The following is a 19,661-nucleotide window of genomic DNA, read 5'->3' on the forward strand; positions in this document are numbered from 1 at the left end:
TAGACTAGGTAGATATGGATCAGAACAATAACATTACAGAGTCAACTGTTTGGGACTGGGGGAAGATGAACTAGCACTTTCTACAATGCTAAAATAGAAGGTCCTCACTCTGACTTCCTGCTGATTTCAGGTATCTGTTTCTGCCCTGTAATGACTGAACCCAGAACTGTTGTGGCTTTCTAGGATGCTAGAATGTATTCAAGTACCTTAAGTTGTCTCTAGTTTCTGTTTTGATAGTAACTTACTGTTAAGCGTCAAAGCATTTTTCTTTTTTCTGTGTATTGATTCTTAAGTATCAGCTTTTTAGAACTGCAGAGGAATGTATTTATTAATCTGACCACAACTTTAACTTGTTATATTCAGACACGTTTGTTTTAAGAATGACGTATTAAAGTGTGGCAGAATAAATGAACTTTGGATTAAAATGAAAAAAAAAAAAAACAAACATGAATTCAGTTATACTGTTTGGAGTGTGATAAAGTTATTTAGACCATTTAGTATGGAGGGATCTGGAAATACTAGAAAACAATTGAAGGTAACTTACTAACCAAGTCTTCGATTATTAAATTTGTTGTTTTCTTAGGTGTACACAGACTCTGGATTTTTTTTTTATTTTTTTTTTCTGAATAACCTGTATCCTGCTGATCAAGAAACAAGAAACTAGACTTGAGTTCTCCTTTTCTTTTTTTTTTTTTTTTTTTTTTCCTTCCTCATTGGAAGAGCCCAGTAGTGACTCCTTGTTCACTTCAGTAAGTATTGCTTTGAAAATAATGCTCATCTTTGCCTAAAATCTTGTTGGCTTGAGCTGTATTTGAGGTAGTGTATTTGCTGAAAATGAAATTATACTGGTAAGGATTTTGATGGCATGATTTCTTCCCTGGAGGGGGTGGGAGAAGCATTTTCAAAACTGTAAGAGACAAGTTGGTGAGAAGTGGAAAGGAATGGTGTTATGGTTTAGCCCTAGTCACCACACAGTTGCTTGCACCCCCTCCCCTCCCCAGTGGGATGGGGGAGAGTATTGGGAGGAAAGGAAAACTCATGCGTAGAGATGAAGACAGTTTCACAGTAAATCCAAAGCACAGTGGCTACTGAGAGGAAAATTAGCTCCATCCCAGTTGAAACCAGGACAAATGGATAAAGTAAGGGGTTGGATGTATGCTTAAGACACCAATAAAGACAAGTTTACAAAAATAAGCTTTCTGTACATCAGTGACTGGAGCTACTTTTTTTTTTTCTTTCTTTTTTGTAAAGGAATAATTACATAGCTAGAGATCTAGTGTGCTAGTTGTTTAAAACAAAATATTGTTTCAAGCTTTCGTTCTGAGATGTGTTTATGAAAGCCCATTCTGACTGAAAAGTTTTTCCCATGGTAGCTACATTGACAGAACAGAGATCAATGCCACTCTGTTTTGTCGAATCAAGTGAAATAGTTAAGACTGGTTGAAGATGTAGTTCTGTAACCTTATGTGCCTCTTTAGTTGGCTTGTAATAAATTGTGTAATAACTTTCATGTCAAATTCCTACCCCTGAATTCTATTTTCTTAAAAAGCTACAGTTAACTGCCTTTGTATTTTGTTTAAAAGGAAAATAATTGACCTGAATGTCAAAGTTAACTTCCTTGGAATAAAACAGTATGGCTTTTCATTAATACAGATAGCAGAATAAGAACCTACTTTGTGTTACAGTCAATGAATTTGCCACTCAAGTTAACTCCTTTAACTGCTTTGTTTTTACCTGTTCTGTTTTCTAGATGTCAGTTTGCTGCTAATGGGTGTGAGTAAACTAGATGTCTTGTACAGAAGGCTTCTCCTCACTAAACTTTTCATCAGAGGATGGGGAAAGCCAGAGGATCTGAAAAGGTGACTTGTTAAAAAATAACAGCGTAAGCAGAAGTTAATGTTAGAACAAAGGAAAAACAACCCTTGACGTACTAACAATTATTACTATCCTATTAAAAAAAAAAAAACAAACCACAACAACAACAGAAAACCTAAACAAACAAAAAACCACAACAAAATGTGTTCAAGTTTTTGTTCAGGAAGTCATATGTTTCTATATCAAAGAAGGCACTGGATTTAAAAAGAAGTCTTGAAAGATTTGCTAAATGTTTGTGTTTAAAGAGGCTTTTCTTGAGAGAATGTATATGTGTCCAATTACATTTTTCACTTATGCTATATCATAACATACTTCAAGCAACATCTCTGAAAGTATTTTCTAAAACCAAAATTTGCTGAGTTCTTGCAGAGGAATTGTTCTGTTTAACATTAAAGAGGATCTTGCTGTCTTTCTGTAACTTCTTAATAATAATGAGCTTTGAAAATGTAAGGTGTAATCAGAAGTTTCTCTCATAGTTCAAAGCAGTGAACTCATTCTTTTGAGATGTCTTGAAAATAAGAAAAAAATGGAAATACCTTTTAATTTTCAAGTATTTGCTGATTTTTATTAGTTAAGAGTAACACCTGGAAGTTGAACACTTGTATTTCTTAAGTTTAAAAATTAAGTGACTGAATATATATTTTCTGCATTATGTAGTATTTAAATAGGAAAGTATAAATCTGCATTTAATAAGCTAATTCTTGTGTGTTTGAAAATCAATAAAGAATTTTTTTCTTTTTAAATACAGAAATAAAATTTTGTTCACTGTCAATAGCAGTGGAGTTATGTGAGGACTTGTTTTTGCTTTTAAGTCCAAGTGAAACTTTGATTAGCTTCACAACATCTCATCTTGAAATGGCACTTGGATTGTTTTGTATGTCTGTCTTCAGTTTATTTTTCTCTTAAGTAGCAGATTTTCCTGCAAAATGAGAATGTTGGATTTTTAAAAATGTTTAGTTTACTTTTGTTGGAAAAGCAAAAAGTGTGGGTTTTGTTTTGACTGCAGCATTTCTGTATTCTGTTACACATGTGTGTATCTGAAATGGGACATTTGGATATTATCAAACCCTTCTCGTAAAAACTTTTTGGTTCTTTGTGAGACATGATGAAGTTTTGCTGTCGCATCCCCATGTCCCCCCAGTGCACCTGCTATCTACACAGGGGAACTTCTGACTAATTCTGCTGTTAGCCATTGCAATACTAGGCAAGGCTTTTCTCTTGCATGGGGTCTGTAAAGGTAATCACACTAACTTTGAATGCTGATAAAGAAGCGTTGCTGGTCATACTAGTAGTATCAGCTATAGCTTTTCCTTTTTCCTAGCAGGGGAAAAAAAACCTCTCACATGAGATCAAAAGCTGTCGAGGAAGCATGAGGCAGGCTTGCTTGTCTGAAAAGTGTAAAAAGAATTTTTTTCTATGTATGGTCCCTGAATGGGAAGAAGACTAGCTGTTCCCCAGCAGCCTAGCTTCATCTGGATGAAGAAAGAGGAATACTGGCTCCTCCTGACTCCTTACACTGGCTAGTGGGAGAAGGGAGTACCACTCCCTAGTGTGCATACCCTATCATGCTGGAAACAGTGTCAGCATTTTTTTTAAACTAAGCACTGTGAAGCTTCATTAGAATAAATTATTAAATTTCTTCAAGCTTTGTACTTTAACTGAGATTGGTATTACAGAATACCCTGGCTAGATGTAATCTGAGGTTTTATGCGTGTTTTGTTGCATGGAGTTATTCTGTCCTAGGTACAAGATTTTGTAGGTTTATTTTAGAGCTTTAGGATGTTTGTTGACCTGTTCCTCCAGCTTATCCAGGTTGCTCTGAATGGTAGCCCTACCTTCCAGCTATCAACCTCGCCCTCCTGTTTCTGTCATTCATGAACTTCCCAAAGTGCTGTTAGTAACTTGTTTCCAGCTAGACTTCAGATCATTAGCAAATGTAAAATACTATTTTAGAGCTGTGCAACTGCAAGCAATGTACCTGAGCCTTTTAAAATTTGTTTTTTACTTAAAAACAATCTTGTATACCTACCCTATGATAGCCTGATTAATCTGTAAATGCAAAGCTAGCTTTGTAACTTCTATTTTCTTTGTGGCTTACTTTAGCTCCTGAAATTTTGTGTTTGTATATATATATATATATATATATCTCTATATCTTCTTTTTTTTTTTTTTTTCGATTAGAAGATTAATCTTCTCTGCTTGTTTCCTTTCAACAGAATATTTGAATTCAGAAAGATTATTGGAAACAGGGAAAAATGCCAGACGTTGGTTTCGAAAGATTACCCAGTGTTCATTGACAAGGTACTTAAAAGCAAGAGATGATGCGGTTTAACTAAATTTATTTTCCTGATGGTATATAAAGGTGAAATCAACTTAATACTTACTAGGCTGCTTTTATAGGATAGAATAGTTGAATCTAATGTCATATGAATCTACATTTTTCTGATGTTTGATGTTATGACAGTGTGACTTCCTTCTGGGCTTGGCATACAGACTTGAATTAGGGATGCATACAGATAGGGTGGTGAATGCACCTCTGACAATATTCACTTAGCTTTTGCTGATCACCAGTTTTCTAACAAGTGGCATTAACTGACTCCACAGGTGTTCCCAGTTGCTCTGTATCAATAAAAGAACATCTGAATTGATCAGTGAGGGAAGAGAAAGTGAGGCTGTAGAGAGCTAAAAAAAAAAAAAAAATGCTTGAAACTTAGTATGTATTATGGGAGTTATTTAAAATGACAGTGTTACACTTTAGTCCTTGATTCCTTTAAGAGGTTATTTAGTAAAAGCGAAGTTTGAAACAAATGTTTTGACTGTGTTGATAATGTGTATCCCTATGTTTGAAAGAGACCTCAGCTTTGTTTTTTTTAAGTACATTTTTATCCTATAACAAATTCTTCTACTTTAAGAGATTTACTTTCAGAGCAAGTTAAACGCTGATATGAAATACACTGCTATCATCCCATTCTCTCTGTAGGTTGAGGAGCAATCTGACTGTAAAATCCTTGAGGGGCACTTCATTTCCCCGTTGGCTCATTATGTCCCAGGTATCCTGCCAGTTGAATCTCTTGTAGCAAGGTAAGAGAAACCAAGTGGTATTTCCTTTCTGAAACTAGTACTGTAGAAAAATAAGGATAGTCTATCAGTAGCTTTATTGTGAAGCTAATTTGTTGTAATACAAATTGTCTGTAAAATATCTCAAACTGTTTTTTGTACTAATGTGCTGAAATAGATTTTGATGTCAAAAGTGAAAATAAAACTTATTCTTGTGATAGTTTAATCTATGTGTAAATAAGAAAAAATAATCCCCTAGCAAAGTGTATCCTTTGCTAGGGGACTTTTTTTTTCCCCAAGTATAGAAATCATATTGTACAAAGCTATGGAATACCTTGGATTTTAAAAAAAATACTTGTTTGGCTTTTTCCGAACGAGCAGGATGCTGGAAATATACTGTAGCCAGGACAGTAGTTGTTTGTTTTATACATAGCAGGAGAAGCTGTTTATATGAAAGCAGCATGTTACATTATATTTGAAGGAACCATTCCAGCCTTCCATTTACATAGAATACAAAAATATTGTATGTGTACTGAAGTAGTAAGGTCATTTAATAGTAGCAAGAGAGTCTGGTGCCTTTCTTACTTGGCAAGCCAAAATAAAGCATCCTGACAGAAAGCTGGATGGTCCCTCATAGTTGGAAGATACCTAATGGGCTTTTTGTTGGTTTCACACTAACACTGCTTTGCAATTGAGAAGTGGGTTTGGAAAGGGAGCATGATTTCTGTTTGCTTTGAGTTTTGAGCTAAAATTTAATGTTGGAGTTTTTTTTCCAAGCTTTGTTTAATAACTTAAAAATTAAACATTAAAGTTTGTCAGCTTAAGTTGATAAAATTGACAATGCTAGTATCAATATTACTAGTTGGTGTTTTTGTGTGTACTTAACCATGTAACACTAAGGAATGTAAGAAAAAGTCTGATAGTCTAAGTATCACTTCTTTTCCACCTCTGCAGTGGTTAGAGAAATAAACTGTCTCTTATTGGACTCGTTAGTACCATACTGGAAAATAGACTATCCTTATTGTTGCCTTATCTATGTTCTCTTGTAGTTTGTAGTCAAGTTGTGCCAATTGTTACACTGGGCAGTATTGTTACTCTCTTGAAGTGCTCTACAAAATTCCCGTAAGATCGTTGAGCGTTTTGTGCGTGTTTTTGCCGAAGCGTAACGCTGTTGTTAGGTAACAGTGCTCCATCTTGTGGGGAAAATACTAGTGTCTCAGAAGTGATTTCCCCGCCCTCCCCCCCAGTAGACTAAATAATTTGAGTAGCAGCAGAAGACATTAAGTGATTGATGTTGGGTGTAAAGAACAGTTTCATGGTTTGTTTGCTGGGTTTTTAATTTTTTTTTAAAAAATAAATATATAGCTAATCTTAATCTTCAGTTTCAACTGTTGTGCCCTCAGGAGAAAAATAGCAATGCTGCCTGGGAAGCTAGTCATGCTTGTTCAGGCTGCTTTTCATCTGAAGTTCCATTTCTCCACTCTGCGAAATTTAAATTGTGATGATGAGGTAGTGGTCTTTTTTAGGAACATGATCTTTCAGCTTGGCTCCTTTTCTTCTCTGACATTTGTTCTGTGCTACTTTCAAATTCCTTTCTTCGCTGGATGTCTTTATGAAAAATGATACTGCTGAATGGCTGGCAGTTTGCCTGCGTGGGTTACAAAAATACTTTATTTTGTCTTTTTTGTTTAAGATTAAATTCTCTGGCGCAGCTTGTAAATAGGTATACATACTTTGCTTAAATAGGTGTTTGTTTCTCATAGATTTCAGTTCATCATACCCAGAAGATGGAATAGTAAGCACAGACCTGTGTGCATTCATTTAGCAGGCACTGGAGATCATGTGAGTATGTAAAATGCAAGATTGATTGTTACAGAGAAATTAAATAATCAGATTTAATCTTAATATATGTTTGTCCATCTTTTCTTTAGCACTTCTGGAGGAGACGCACATTAATGGCACGCCCAATGATTAAAGAAGCCTGTATGGCTTCCCTATTGCTAGAAAATCCTTATTATATCCTTTTATGGAAAGCAAGATAGTTATTCTCAACATTCTCTCTAGAAGGTAGAAGACTTATCATAGTGGTGTATTATCTACTTTGTGGATCAATTTCCAGTGGACTTTTCAGTGGATAAAAGCAAAGAGCAAAATATAACGGTTGCATGAAACCCAATGTGGAACCCAGTTAATATAATATACTACTTTTATACCACGTATTGCTTTTCTGATTTTTTTGAATGATATGGCTTCTTACTGGAGTCATTAGAGTAAAAGTTTTTATATGAATCTGTGTACTGATCAAAGTAGTGATACGATTCCTTTAGCCAACACAGAGTGAAAACTGCTTTCATTCTACATCGTAAAGTGTGACTTCTGAATATATTAATGACAGAAAAGAAAGGTGCCTCTCCTGCCTTCCCGTCTTGAATGCAACCTCTTGGTACCTCAGGTACTTCTGAAAAACTTACTGCTACCATTTAAGATTTGTTTCTGAAAAAAAGAAAAAGTTAAGTTGTGTTGTATTGTCAACTCATCAGTAACTTCTATAACACTGTCGCCCTGTTCTGTTAAGTGGGATCTCTGGTTACACTTTGTTCCTACCCATCCACCTGACAAAAGTAAAATCTTATGTTGCAAACTACATCATCAAACTACATTTAACTCGATTTAGTTCCAGCTAAACATTTGAAAATTAAGTTCCAAATTTTAATTAATCAGTGTGCTATTTATGTATATGATTCATTTTATTTTACTTTTTAATTTCAGTTGCCAGTTTTTACATAGAAATGTTTTACATTCTTTAACTTGAGTCTTTTTTACATGGCTGTAGAAAACCTAAGGATCAAGTGTAAGTATTACCATTACATTCATGGATACTGTCTTTTTGAAATACCACTTCATGTTTTCTCAAGAAGCTCAAAGTAGTATAAACTTTGATAGCTTATTAAGAAAAAAAGGGAAAAACCTCAAGCATGGACCACTTGTAACCCACTAATGTGAAATTTTCTACCCTTTGCTAGGCTACTTTGTCATTTTTGTGTTAAGAGATCACAGTTTGCACAAAATGAACTTGCAGTACAGAGTGAGATGAGTGTGAATGCAAGCAAGTATCAGTTTATTTTCCTGATTCACAGCTGTGCATGTACAAATGCTGCCATCGTATTTCAGTCAACTGTGAATAATCTGTGTTCAGATAGCCTACTTCACTGTTATAATTGCTAAAATCTTGCTTTTCCAAGGTATTTTAAGGGGACCACAGTCAGACAAGTAAATAAATTTGGCGTTCCTTGTTTGTTGGTCGGTGGAAACTGTGCAATATTCAGTATTTTACAGGACTTGGCTCCCTCAGTCAGTTTCTTAAATGTGAATTTAGAAGCCTAATTAGGCAGTCCTGTTTTTTTGGTTTTCACATTTTTCAAACCACTGGAGTATAAACAGAATTCAAGAGAATATGTCTGAGGCAAAGCTGAGGTTTTTGTCTACCAATATTTTTTAAAGTCCAAATATGAGTTGGTTTTAACCCTAACTTGAACATTTAATGTGAGTAGAAGACACATAGAAGGTGATTTTTTTTTTTTTTTTTAAGCTGAAATTCTTAAACCCGTGCATTCTGTTAGGACTTCACCAGGAGCACTGTCGCACACTGCAACATTTTAGATTTTATTTAGATTTCAGCATTTGGACTTCCTAAATACAAAAGCTTAGAAAAATTGCTTTTAAGAATAAAATTTTAGTTTAAAAAATAGTTTATAGGGTTTTTTTCCAAAACAGATGCAGAATTTTATTTATTTTTACTTAAGAACCACTATTTTTAAAAGGGGTTTATGTTTACCAACTTAAGATGATTTTGTAAAACTTTTTTTTTATAGGAAAACTGCTTAAACACATATGTATTTATTATTACATTTAGAAGTGTAAGATTATGGGAAAGAGACAGAGAGAATATGTGCTGGAATACATCCATTGGTGGTGTTTTTTTCCAGTTATTGAGGATCTGCTGCAGAAGAAGAAATATTTGGATATTTCTAACTCCGTTCTCAGTTGTCTAGCTTGACAATTTGGTATATGTAAGATGTAGAGAAGGATTCTTTGAAAGGGGAGTGCTCAGTCTGATACCCCAACCAGTAATTGTCACAAAGCAGCAGCAGTGGTTTTAGTTGATATGCTAGTAATGGTGTTTAATAAATATAGCAGCTGGAGAGAGCCGAGGAATCTCTCGTAACAAAGCAATAGGAAAGAATTACATTAGCCTGTAAATACTGGTCTGCAACAGCTATGCTCATTCCTCTGTGACTTGCACAGTAAGCTTTGTCCTTGTGCTTCAGAGTGTCTCAAATGTGATTGTACGCTGGCAGAAGAGGCCAGCAGCCTTTTGTACCCTGTGTGATACTGAAAATACTCAGTTCCCCTCCTCAAATTAGAGGTGTATTAATTGCTTTGTAAAATACGGGTTATTTTTCACTTTTTGAGAGTCCCTCTGATGGTTCAGCTGAATAGCTTTCTGCTTTTTTTTTTTTTCTTCTTCTGTGTTTTAATAGTTTGCAGTACACTACATGAATTTCTCAGTACCGTGACAAACTTCCCACTTTACAATTTCAGTCTTACAGTGACAGACACTGATGAGTGCTTCCAAAGCTGACATACTGATTGCTCTTCAAATGTTGTGTGCAATATTTCAATGATGTAAAACAGGTAAATAAGAAAAAAAAAAAGAAAAAAAAAAAGAAAAAATAATTACTTCTGCAAATGAGATAGTGTATGTTTAGAACTGTATCACTTTGATTCTATTTCTAAAAGATCCATTATAACTTTACAGGACAAAAGATCGCTATGAATGAGATTCTAATGTTGGTAATATCTGTTTCTAGAAGACCAGGCTGTCAGTGATATTACATTAGAAGCTTAGCAGGTGTCTATTCCTAGTACTCATTTAGATGAAAAAGCACAAGGGCCAGAGAATCTGGACTTGCTTTTTCTCCTGTTGAATCAACAGGAGTTCAGCTCCAAAATTCTCTGGGAGTGTGATCAGGCTTTGTATAAAAGTATGTATAGAATGATGAGAACTGTCAAAATCTAATCTTAGAAAATAAACCCTGTATTTTCCTTTTCTGGGGAGAAAAGGCGGTCATGTTTAAAAAATGTCTCGGACCTGTTTGTGATGGGAGGAGCTCTTGTTCTAGAATCGGCAGCTCTTTTGCACTGGCTAGAGAGAGAAGGCTATGGACCGCTAGGGATGACTGGAATATCCATGGGAGGACATGTAAGCTTTTATATTTACTGTTCAGTAATTTTTATTTTAACTTCTCATTTGATCATTTACTATACAGAAATAATTTCTTTTACAGTGTTCCTCTCAAAAGTACTTCAAAATGAACTTTTAGAGTCATGAGAAACAAATTATTGGCAATTCTCGTGTTCTCAATAAGTACTGACAAATCATAGAGCCCTTTGTCAGCCATCTGCTGACGTGCTTAATATGAATATAAGCTTCTGACATAATTATGTTTTTTTCCACAAGGTGGGAGGGGATAAATGTTTTCTGAAATAAGATCTGTACTGATCAGTTGCTAGCTCTCCCTCTTTTCCTCCATTCTTCTTGCTTAAACTTTTGTGTTTGAATGTGTTGTGTGAAGTGCCTCCTCTTTGTAGGCGTGTTTTAACTGAGGTGACTTTTGGTGTCAGTTCTATTCTCACCTCATATTCTTTTCCCTGATTGCTGGTGTTGAATAGAGAAGATTTTTGTGTGGGGTGGATAACATTTTGTGTATGACACTCTGCATATTCATACTGAAACAGCAATGTGTTAGTAAGATGCTTGAAAGACTAACACACAGTTAAAATACTACTGCTTGTGTCTCTACAAATATAATTGCTGGTCTGTGAGGCATAGGTACAAAGCTTATTAAAACAACATACCTCTGTTTTGCTCATCTTTGTTTCTTTGTTGTTAGGAGCTAAGGAAATAATACTGGTCATGGTAGTGACTACTGAAAGGAAAATAGTTTTCCCCTAAAGCACAATTTTATAACTCTGTATGTCATAAATGCATAAAGCACCTTTGATTTACAAGTCTGCTGAAACCACAACTTTTGTGTTAAACGTGTCTTCCCGGTCTTATTTGTAAGCTGCGATGCAATTCTCAAACTGCTATATGCACCACTAACCACGTAGGACCCTTCAAGTGCTGTGCAGATGCTATGGGAATAACTGTGCAGTATCCTATACCAATGGGCTTATACAGCATGGGTGTAGAAGAAGGCAAGATCTGAGAGAGTGAATTTGGAAACTCCTTTGAATTTTTTTTTTTCTTAGTCGTATACATTTTTGGCTAGTCCTGACTTACTTATAGGACTTCTGGTACAATTTAAAACCAGGGAAATAAATCATATTTTATGTTCATCATCGTTAGAATGTGTTTAACAACAGAAGGTAGGTGGCATTAGTTCAGTTCTACTGGTGGGGAGAGCTGGAGCTAAAAAGATGTCAGACCTTCTAGCTATTAGAAAGATATGTGGTGTTCTTGTAACTTTTTATTAATAAAAAAAAAAGAATTAGAATAGAATTATAGTTCAGTTGTATAAATCCATTTATTAGCACATCTGGCACAGACATAGGGTATTTTGTATTAGGGGATTTAGACTGTTGTTCAGTTTAGAGCAATAAAATAAAACTTGGTAAGGAAATACCATATAGGGAACTTCTGTATATTGAGCTTCTTTGCTCTGTTGTTTTCTGGGATAAACAGAATATTTACAAAAATGTGTTCTGAGAACTGATGCAAAAGTAATAATTTAAACTTTAAAGGACAGAAAAAGAGTCCACTTAACATGTTGAATTACTTCTCCTTCATATGTTTTTTCCAGGATGCAGATTTTACAAATAGAGAATTTTAAATAGCCCTTCCATAGATTGCCTACATTTTGCCTTGAAATAAGCTTGCGAGAGCTTGATGAAAAGGCTTTATAAATATTTTTCATTATTTTAAACAACTAAAAGGTCAGAATAAATATGCTATTGGGAATTCTTATAACAAAAACCCATTCAGCCTTGAAATTAGTCCTACACAGAGCAGTGTTTATTAGGGAAATCACTGAAGAATAGGTTCTGTCTTCTAAATAGATGAAAGTATATCCAACTGCCACAGTCCTTAACTGCTTCGGCACTATGTATTTGTTTAATACTGTATAAACAAATAAATTGAAGGTGAGGACTTCTTTTTTACCATATTGTGAATTCAATATTAAAATATGTAATAAGTGCCTTTGATTCTAGATGGCTTCACTGGCAGTGACAAACTGGCCTAAACCATTGCCATTGATTCCGTGTCTTTCCTGGTCGACAGCTTCTGCAGTCTTTACAAAGGTAATTAACATCTATTTTTGTTAATATACTAGAATGCAATCAGATATGTAAGTTAAAAGGTTTGGGTTGGCCACATTCACCTTTTCAGTTCGGGCATTTTGTCAGCCTTTGGCCTCTCTTAATGACCAGTGGCAAAACCCACCCTTCCTGCTCAGAATATACAACACATGATAAGAAAGGTGGCTTTGAGGTACTTCAGTGGGTCATGGCCCAAATTAGAGGCTGGGGCTGGTTTGTGGGACGGTGATCAGAGTCATGGTCTGAGTGTGGGAAGGTGAGGGAGTAAGCCATGAAATTATGTTTCCTTCTGCTCAAAGGCTGGCCTAAATAGTTGTGTGATAATGATCAAATTATTGAATGGACTGAGTGTGACACCCATCATTGGTTTAGCCCAGTCTAGATGTGTATAAACCCTAAGTGGAACTGCCTTCTTTTTTGTTTGTTTGTTTTTGAAGGGAGATGAGTTTCCTTGTCCTATGTTATAATGCGTGGTTATGCTTCGATTCCAATAATTCTAAGGGTTATCTGGAAACTTGGGCAGAAATCCACTGGAAAAATCAAGTCTCAGAGAGGAACAGATCAATTTTCTCTGTATATCATTGTTTTAGAATGGCCTCTGGGTTTTATTTGTGTACTGTATGCTTGTGTTTCTAATCTCAGGGTGTGTTGAGCAAGGCGGTGAACTGGAGAGAGCTAGAGAAACAATATTTTACGCAAACTGTTTATGAAGAAGAAATCATTCAAATGCTTGAATACTGTGGTGTAAGTATAGTTTATTTTCCCTATTTGCTAATATTTACATGTGCAAATCTAACAAATAACGTAACTTCTTTTTACTTCAAGTAAAATTAGACAATTGTAGCTGCAACATATTTGCCTGTTGTCTCCTTATGCTTTTGATAAATTTAATATTTGAAATAAAACCTTCTGAAAAACAGAAGCTAATATTTTGATGGTATCCTGTGTCTTAAGTATAGCTCTTGCTACAAGTTTTTTTTTTCCATGACCCCAGTTTGTGTAATCTGCAACATAAGATGAATTTAATCAAAACGTTGAAGCTGTAGATACTACCCAGTAACTGGCTTTATAGCCTGGAAAACCAGTAGCCTGGCGTGTAAATATAAGAAAATTATTTATTGCCCTTTGAAGCAATTGCTTCCAAATATTCAATGCAGTGGAATATTGTTAATATGTAGCAACTTTAAGTTACTTTTCTAGTTTGTTTCAAGTGCTAGATCTCTCTATTTCTGTTTCTATGTGTTATGCTAGCCTTCCATCAGCTTTAGACTTTTATTGCACAGGCAGTTAGGATAAACATGAGGTAGAGCTTTTGTAATTAGCTTCTTGCTCCTTACAAAATATAATTTATTGTCTGCGTAATTTTTTTTGCTTTCCTGTCTCTTTTTGACTGAGGTTGAAAGACTCTTCCCAAGGGGAATTTTGTTGCCTCACCGCTCTTTCAGATTGGAGTGATAACTTCTTGAGAATTATTTATATGTTGCGACATTGTCTTCTAGCCAATTTTGATAAATAATGTGTTTCTTAAGATTATTTACTTTATGACAATCCTTTTTCAGATATCTTAATACAGGAGAAGAGGGGCTAGGGTGGAGATAGTTACTTAGGCACTTGCCATTTTTAAGTAGAATACACTCCAGGAGCATTGATGGAGCAGGCAAAATGAAAAGAAGAAATATTGCAAGATGTTCAGCTTATGCCTTCCTAGTATTTAGAGACAGTAGATTTTTTCAGCCCTAAAGCTAATATTAGACCTGGTCACATATGTTTATGCTTAAGCTTAAACAACTGCAATTATAAATTCAGGGTTTAACATAGTCTTAAAACCAAACATTTGTATCATAAGCTACTGTATATAAGTACTTCCTGCATTTTTTAAGCTGACAGAAATGTGGAATTAAGTTATCAAGAGCTTATGATGATCAAGACTTAACTGAGTGACATGCAGACTGAAAATAACAAGTACTGTGAGCAGTGCTATTTTTCTTTTTTTTTTTTTTTTTTTTTTAATTGAGTTGATCTTAAAAATCAGATTAACCAACTTAATAAATAGCCTGTTTTCTTTGTTTAGACGGATTCTTTTAAGATGGGACAAGACTTTGTTAAAAACTTCCCTGACAGTGTGGACGGTCTGGAGGATGTGGACCTGACTTCCAGAATGTTCGATCTTGGTTCCTCAAACAAGACTGTATCTAAAGAAGGCGTTCACAGCTTTACCACAAATACAAGTACTCGAAGTGCCTCATCAGAAAGACTCTTAATACAAGATGCTTCTAAAATGCAGTGCATAACTCAAACATTTTCAACCAGTAGCAGCAGCAATAAAAACTTAACCAGCCAAGAAGGACACAGGATAAATAAAAGAAGAAAGAGTGACACATTACAGAGAGAATCCTTAAGGTTCATGAAAGGAGTAATGGATGAATGTACCCATGTAGCTAACTTCTCAGGTATGAATTTATTTGTTTTAATGTGCAGCTTGGAAAACTCAATAAAATACAGTGGAAGGAAACATATTTTCTTCATTCTCCAGTGTGTAAACTTGCTGGCATCTTAGCTGGAATATGAAGATATCTTGAGTGTTATTCAGTAGCATCTATTTACCACTCCGTTTCCTAATTGTTTTTCTTCTTAATGGCCAACTAATTATTAAAGTGAATTAAAAATTTGCCTTTCAGTATCTTTACTAATTTTTTTTTTGCTGCTTTGCTGTGGCTATTTTCAGATATGAGTTAGGACAAATTTTTATTATTTAAAAGAACCAAACATCTGTGTGATGTGAGTAATATCTAGATCTAATGCATCTGTTAATAAAGTTTTTCAAGCAGATTAAAGTAAATTTCATACAGCAGAAATATGATACTGACTTCAGATAGAAAGTAGCCTACATAGCTGAGAAGCAAGCTTGAATTATACTTTTAAACAACTGTGACCAGTAAAAATGCAGAGAGGTCCCCCTGGGACAATGCGGACTGGTGAATATGTTTTCCAAGACAGGCATAACACATAGAGGGAGCTGTAGCCCAGTGAGCCTTAAATCTGATGAACCTGGATTTCTTGGCATCTAGGACAAATCCCTTTCAAAGGCCCACTTGCAGGCAATGCAAACAAGTAATTTCTTCCTAAATCTGATGGAAAGGATTTTGCTGGAGTAGGGGCTTGGAATTGCTTCTGTGGCAGTCCGTTCAGATGAAATGGTTCAGCTGTGCACGTACCCACTGAGGACTCTCAATGTGTCCTAGAACATACGTCGACTTCGTAGAGGTTTCTGACAGAGTTGTCTTTGAATGTCGAGACATTCTTGATACTGAGAGCCTGTGCCACCTCATTTTTTTAAATTCTAGTATTCAGTACTTCACAGGTAAATGTTTAAAAGAAAAAAAAAAAGATATCTACACTAGCAGATATTTCTTGACTTGGACAACATCCAGGATCACTGCTAGCCGGGCTGTTTTGTGACAAATATCCATGAAGCACTTTCCTTAAAGCTTTAAAAAGTTATTTCAGTAGACAGAAAAAAACCCTGTTAAACTTTATTCTAAGTACAGACATTCTTGTTTATCTAGACACTTATCCAGGTATCACTTAGCTAAAGCATTGACCTTTCTTGAAACTTAAGAGGATCTGTGATCCTAACACACTTGTCAAAGTGATGTAGTCCTTTGTGTCAGTTGTCTGCCAGATCTCTTCGTGCCCTGGGAGAGATTGCATCCCCTGCCAGGGTATCCTTGGAGTGTGTCTAGAGAGGAGCTTCAGAAAATCTGCCTAACATTCACATTTAACAGAAAATTGAATGAAAGACTGGAATCCATCTTAGCATTACATATCCTTTATACGTTATCTAGGATATGTGAAAGGACAAAGTCGAAACTATTTGTGACACCTATTGTGAAACATCTCGGCTGGTCACCCTTTAGCATACCACATCTATTCTTTGTGAAGAGAGAACTGTTCTGTGTTCAACATAATTTTGGTGTTCTTTTTCTCAGCATCATTTTGATGTTATTCTTGGTAGTCAGTAATCTGGTGCAATTCTGATATATAACAATGTTAGGATTTTTATGTAGTAAATAAAACATGTAGGAAACAGAAAAGAAACTTATACTGCCCTTTGTCTGACCTCTCATATGAAAAGTTGTCTTTTTTTACTCTTCTTGAGGGGAAAAAAAAAATATAGGAAGCTTCTTCTGTATTGAATTTCAGATATCTCCTAGATCTTTTCACTGCAAAAAAAAAAAACGAGATCTCGGAGAACTGCCCTGAGTGCTGTGGAGTTTTGTTGATAAGAGGAAAGACAATTCTCCTGTCATTCCTCGAAAGACTTCTGAATTTTTCTGCTTTGAGGGAGGAAAGGGGATAGATTAGTTTTGTTTTTCTACTGATGGCCTCACTACTATAATGTCAAAAAACAGACAAATTCTACTAGAGACTTTAGAAAACATAATTTTATTAATGCTTAGAATAATTTTGCTTTTTTTTAGAAATGGAGAGCACTTTTACAACAGAAATGTCAGGTGATGCATTTCTGTTTCTTACCGTAGATGAATTAAATTTTTATTTGTTTTTCTTTAGTTCCAGTTGACCCAAGTTTAATCATAGTTGTACAAGCTAAGGAGGATGCATATATTCCTCGAACTGGAGTGCGCAGTCTTCAAGAAATCTGGCCTGGATGTGAAATCAGGTATCTGGATGGAGGTCATGTCAGTGCCTACCTCTTCAAACAAGGACTCTTTAGGTAAGGTAAACAGGGAAGTTTAAAAATATTTGAGAGCTTAGAACCATAATTTTGAGTTACAAAATTTTTCTTCTAAAAGCAAGTCTATAATTACTGTAAAGCAACAAATACCAAGTATTGCTTTGAAGAACAAGTTATCAGATCAGAAATAATTTAAAGAGAATGTCAGCATTTCCATTTTATGAGCAAAGATGAGGTGCAATAGAGCTCGGATAGTTCAGTAAGCCAATGGCAAGAGAATTGTCATTCTCACTCTTGTTTTCCTATGAAAGCTTTTAGTTAGTTTGTTCACTGGATGCTAGAAACTATTTTTTTAGAGAGTGACCACTTATGTTGTACGGCTGTTGTCTTTTTGCGAATGTTGTCTTCAGAGAATTCAAAGAAACCATACAATTGAAGATGAGAATGAAAATATCAGCTTAACTGCAAATGAGTAGTGCTCGCATGAATTCTTGCCTTAGTGATACCAGGCGTTGACTTCCTGAAGACAGTTGTATAAATCAGTTATATAAATGCAGTTCCTTAGTTTTGAAAATTTTAATTCTTGTGCTGTTAATTTTTAAATACAAGGAATTACAAAGACTGTACATCCCGTTTAAGAAGTCTAAGCAACAACAAGAAGGAATAGCAGTATACTAAGTCAAGGTGTGCTAACTACTAGCTTATTGCTGTTTGACACTTCAGCCTTATTTTGAGACAGTTGCTCAAAAATTTTAAATTGTGCCTGTGTGTCTGACCCATTTCCTGACATATTGGAGTAGAAATCTTATAATCCATTAACATTTGTACTTGTATTAAAGTTGCAAACAGTCTCACTCATTTCTGAAACATAAATATATCACTGGATTGAAGTGAGAGATCCCAGAAATAAGTGAAGGAGAAAAGACTGCCTAATATCACATTTATACTGACGCTATTCTGAAATTGTGATGATAGCTTCATTAAATGTATATGTAAATATATGGAAATATGCCACTTGTATCTACCCTTTCCCTATTTATACAAATTATCTTCTTTTTTTCTTTAGACAAGCGATTTATGATGCATTTGACCGCTTTCTTCAGAAATACACAGCTTAAAAATCTTCATGGTGTGTTCAAACTGGTTTCATTTGTACTTCCGCTTACTGGAACTCGTGTTTGGAGAACAAGCCTCTTGCAACATTGAGCAGATGGTCACTGACTTTGGCTGTTGTGGGTGGCAATTATCAAAAATGGTAAAATACCAGCATTACTTTCATTTCAACCATATGCCATTCTGACACACTTGCTTCAGCTTTACTGGTGAAAAACCACTGGCAGCATTTGTTATTGCATGAATGGTTCACGTACTTCATGTTTAATCACATTGTGTATTCCTTTAATTCTGAATTGTGTATCAGTTGAAAACAGACCAATCTAAGGATTGAAAGAATGTAAAATTTGCTGTAGGGCTACAATGGTCTCCTGTGTTTAGTGTATTTCTAGTTTGTTCTAGGTACTTATGTTTCCTCTTGCTTCCTCGTCCCCTTGCTGTTCCTACTGTGTTGTACTGTGGCTTTGCCAGCGCTTGGCCTCTTGCCTTTGTCATTGATTTTCTCTAATGTGAATTGAAAATAAGCTATAATGGAAGGGGCAGCATCAAGTCTTGCAAAAAGAGACTTTCAAAATTCAGTGAAGAGTGAGAGAGAAACATTTTAATTCAATGCATCTGTGAGATTTTTCTGCCGCTGACTTAAACTGTGCCATTCCAGAAGAATCATGTAGCAATTCACTGATCACTTTCACAAAACCGACATAAGTGAAAATGGAGTGTCTAGTAATTAGTTGTCTACATGTGTTCAGTTGGATAACAAACTTTCTTCTAGATTTTTTATTTTAGAATCCTAGAGGAAATAAGAATGTAATCATTTTTCTTTCGAAGCAGTGGCACAAAGTGGCAACTTCTAAGCAGTTACATCCACAGCAGATTATATGGTGCTATAAAGATAAAGACCTGTTGGAAGTATTTCAACAGAGGTCCTTTTTAAAGTGCAATCAGCGGTGATATGCAAAATACGGTTTCACTGTATAGTATTAACATGTATGTGAGACCAAGGGTTATCAAAACAATGACGTTAGCTTCTTATTTTTCAACACTGTTTTTTTAATTGGATGGAAAATTTTAAAATTGGGATTATGAACACATTTAAGAAAAGCCCAAGTCTGTTGTTTTCTCTTTTGGGATCAAAATTGCCAACAAATTACGGTAGAATAAAAGGCGTCGTGCATCAGCTGTATATCATATCTGTCCACATCTTATTTTGTGGTGTTCTGTAACATTCTTTTAAAGCTAGTTTGCAGAGAAGTGGAAAACTGAAACACTTCAATATGAATTTTAGTACAATAATGACCAGAGTTACACAGAAACAAACAGAAAAACCCAGCCGTTTCTTGGGATATGCAACTTCTACACCTTTCACATCAAGCACTTCATTGATCTCCTCAGTTATCATAATGGTTTTCAACAGGCAGAGTGTGAAGCAAACAAATCTCAGTTTATATAAATATTCTCTTGAATTTTAGTCTGACAGACAGAGCTAGTAATTGGGAAGAGATCAAGGTTCCCTTGAAAATCAAGTAAGTTCAGGTAA

The 19,661-nt window shown here is 35.2% G+C and overlaps 1 protein-coding gene across 1 annotated transcript; it reads left to right on the forward strand.

Annotated features, from left to right (window-relative positions):
* Window positions 1-655: 655 nt before the first annotated feature.
* On the forward strand, window positions 656-17,054 carry ABHD18 (abhydrolase domain containing 18). Its single transcript, XM_010115930.2, has 12 exons — window positions 656-749; window positions 1,751-1,859; window positions 4,092-4,176; window positions 4,856-4,956; window positions 6,696-6,774; window positions 6,864-6,948; window positions 7,756-7,783; window positions 10,057-10,195; window positions 12,208-12,297; window positions 12,958-13,059; window positions 14,387-14,765; window positions 16,888-17,054. Exons 2-12 carry the CDS (start codon window positions 1,768-1,770, stop codon window positions 17,052-17,054), a joined length of 1,347 nt encoding a protein of 448 aa, XP_010114232.2. The 5' UTR covers window positions 656-749; window positions 1,751-1,767.
* The last annotated feature ends 2,607 nt before the right edge of the window (window positions 17,055-19,661 follow it).

Source organism: Chlamydotis macqueenii, chromosome 4 (genome assembly GCF_036417535.1).
Source record: "Chlamydotis macqueenii isolate bChlMac1 chromosome 4, bChlMac1.mat, whole genome shotgun sequence".
Taxonomy (NCBI): Eukaryota; Metazoa; Chordata; class Aves; order Otidiformes; family Otididae; genus Chlamydotis; species Chlamydotis macqueenii.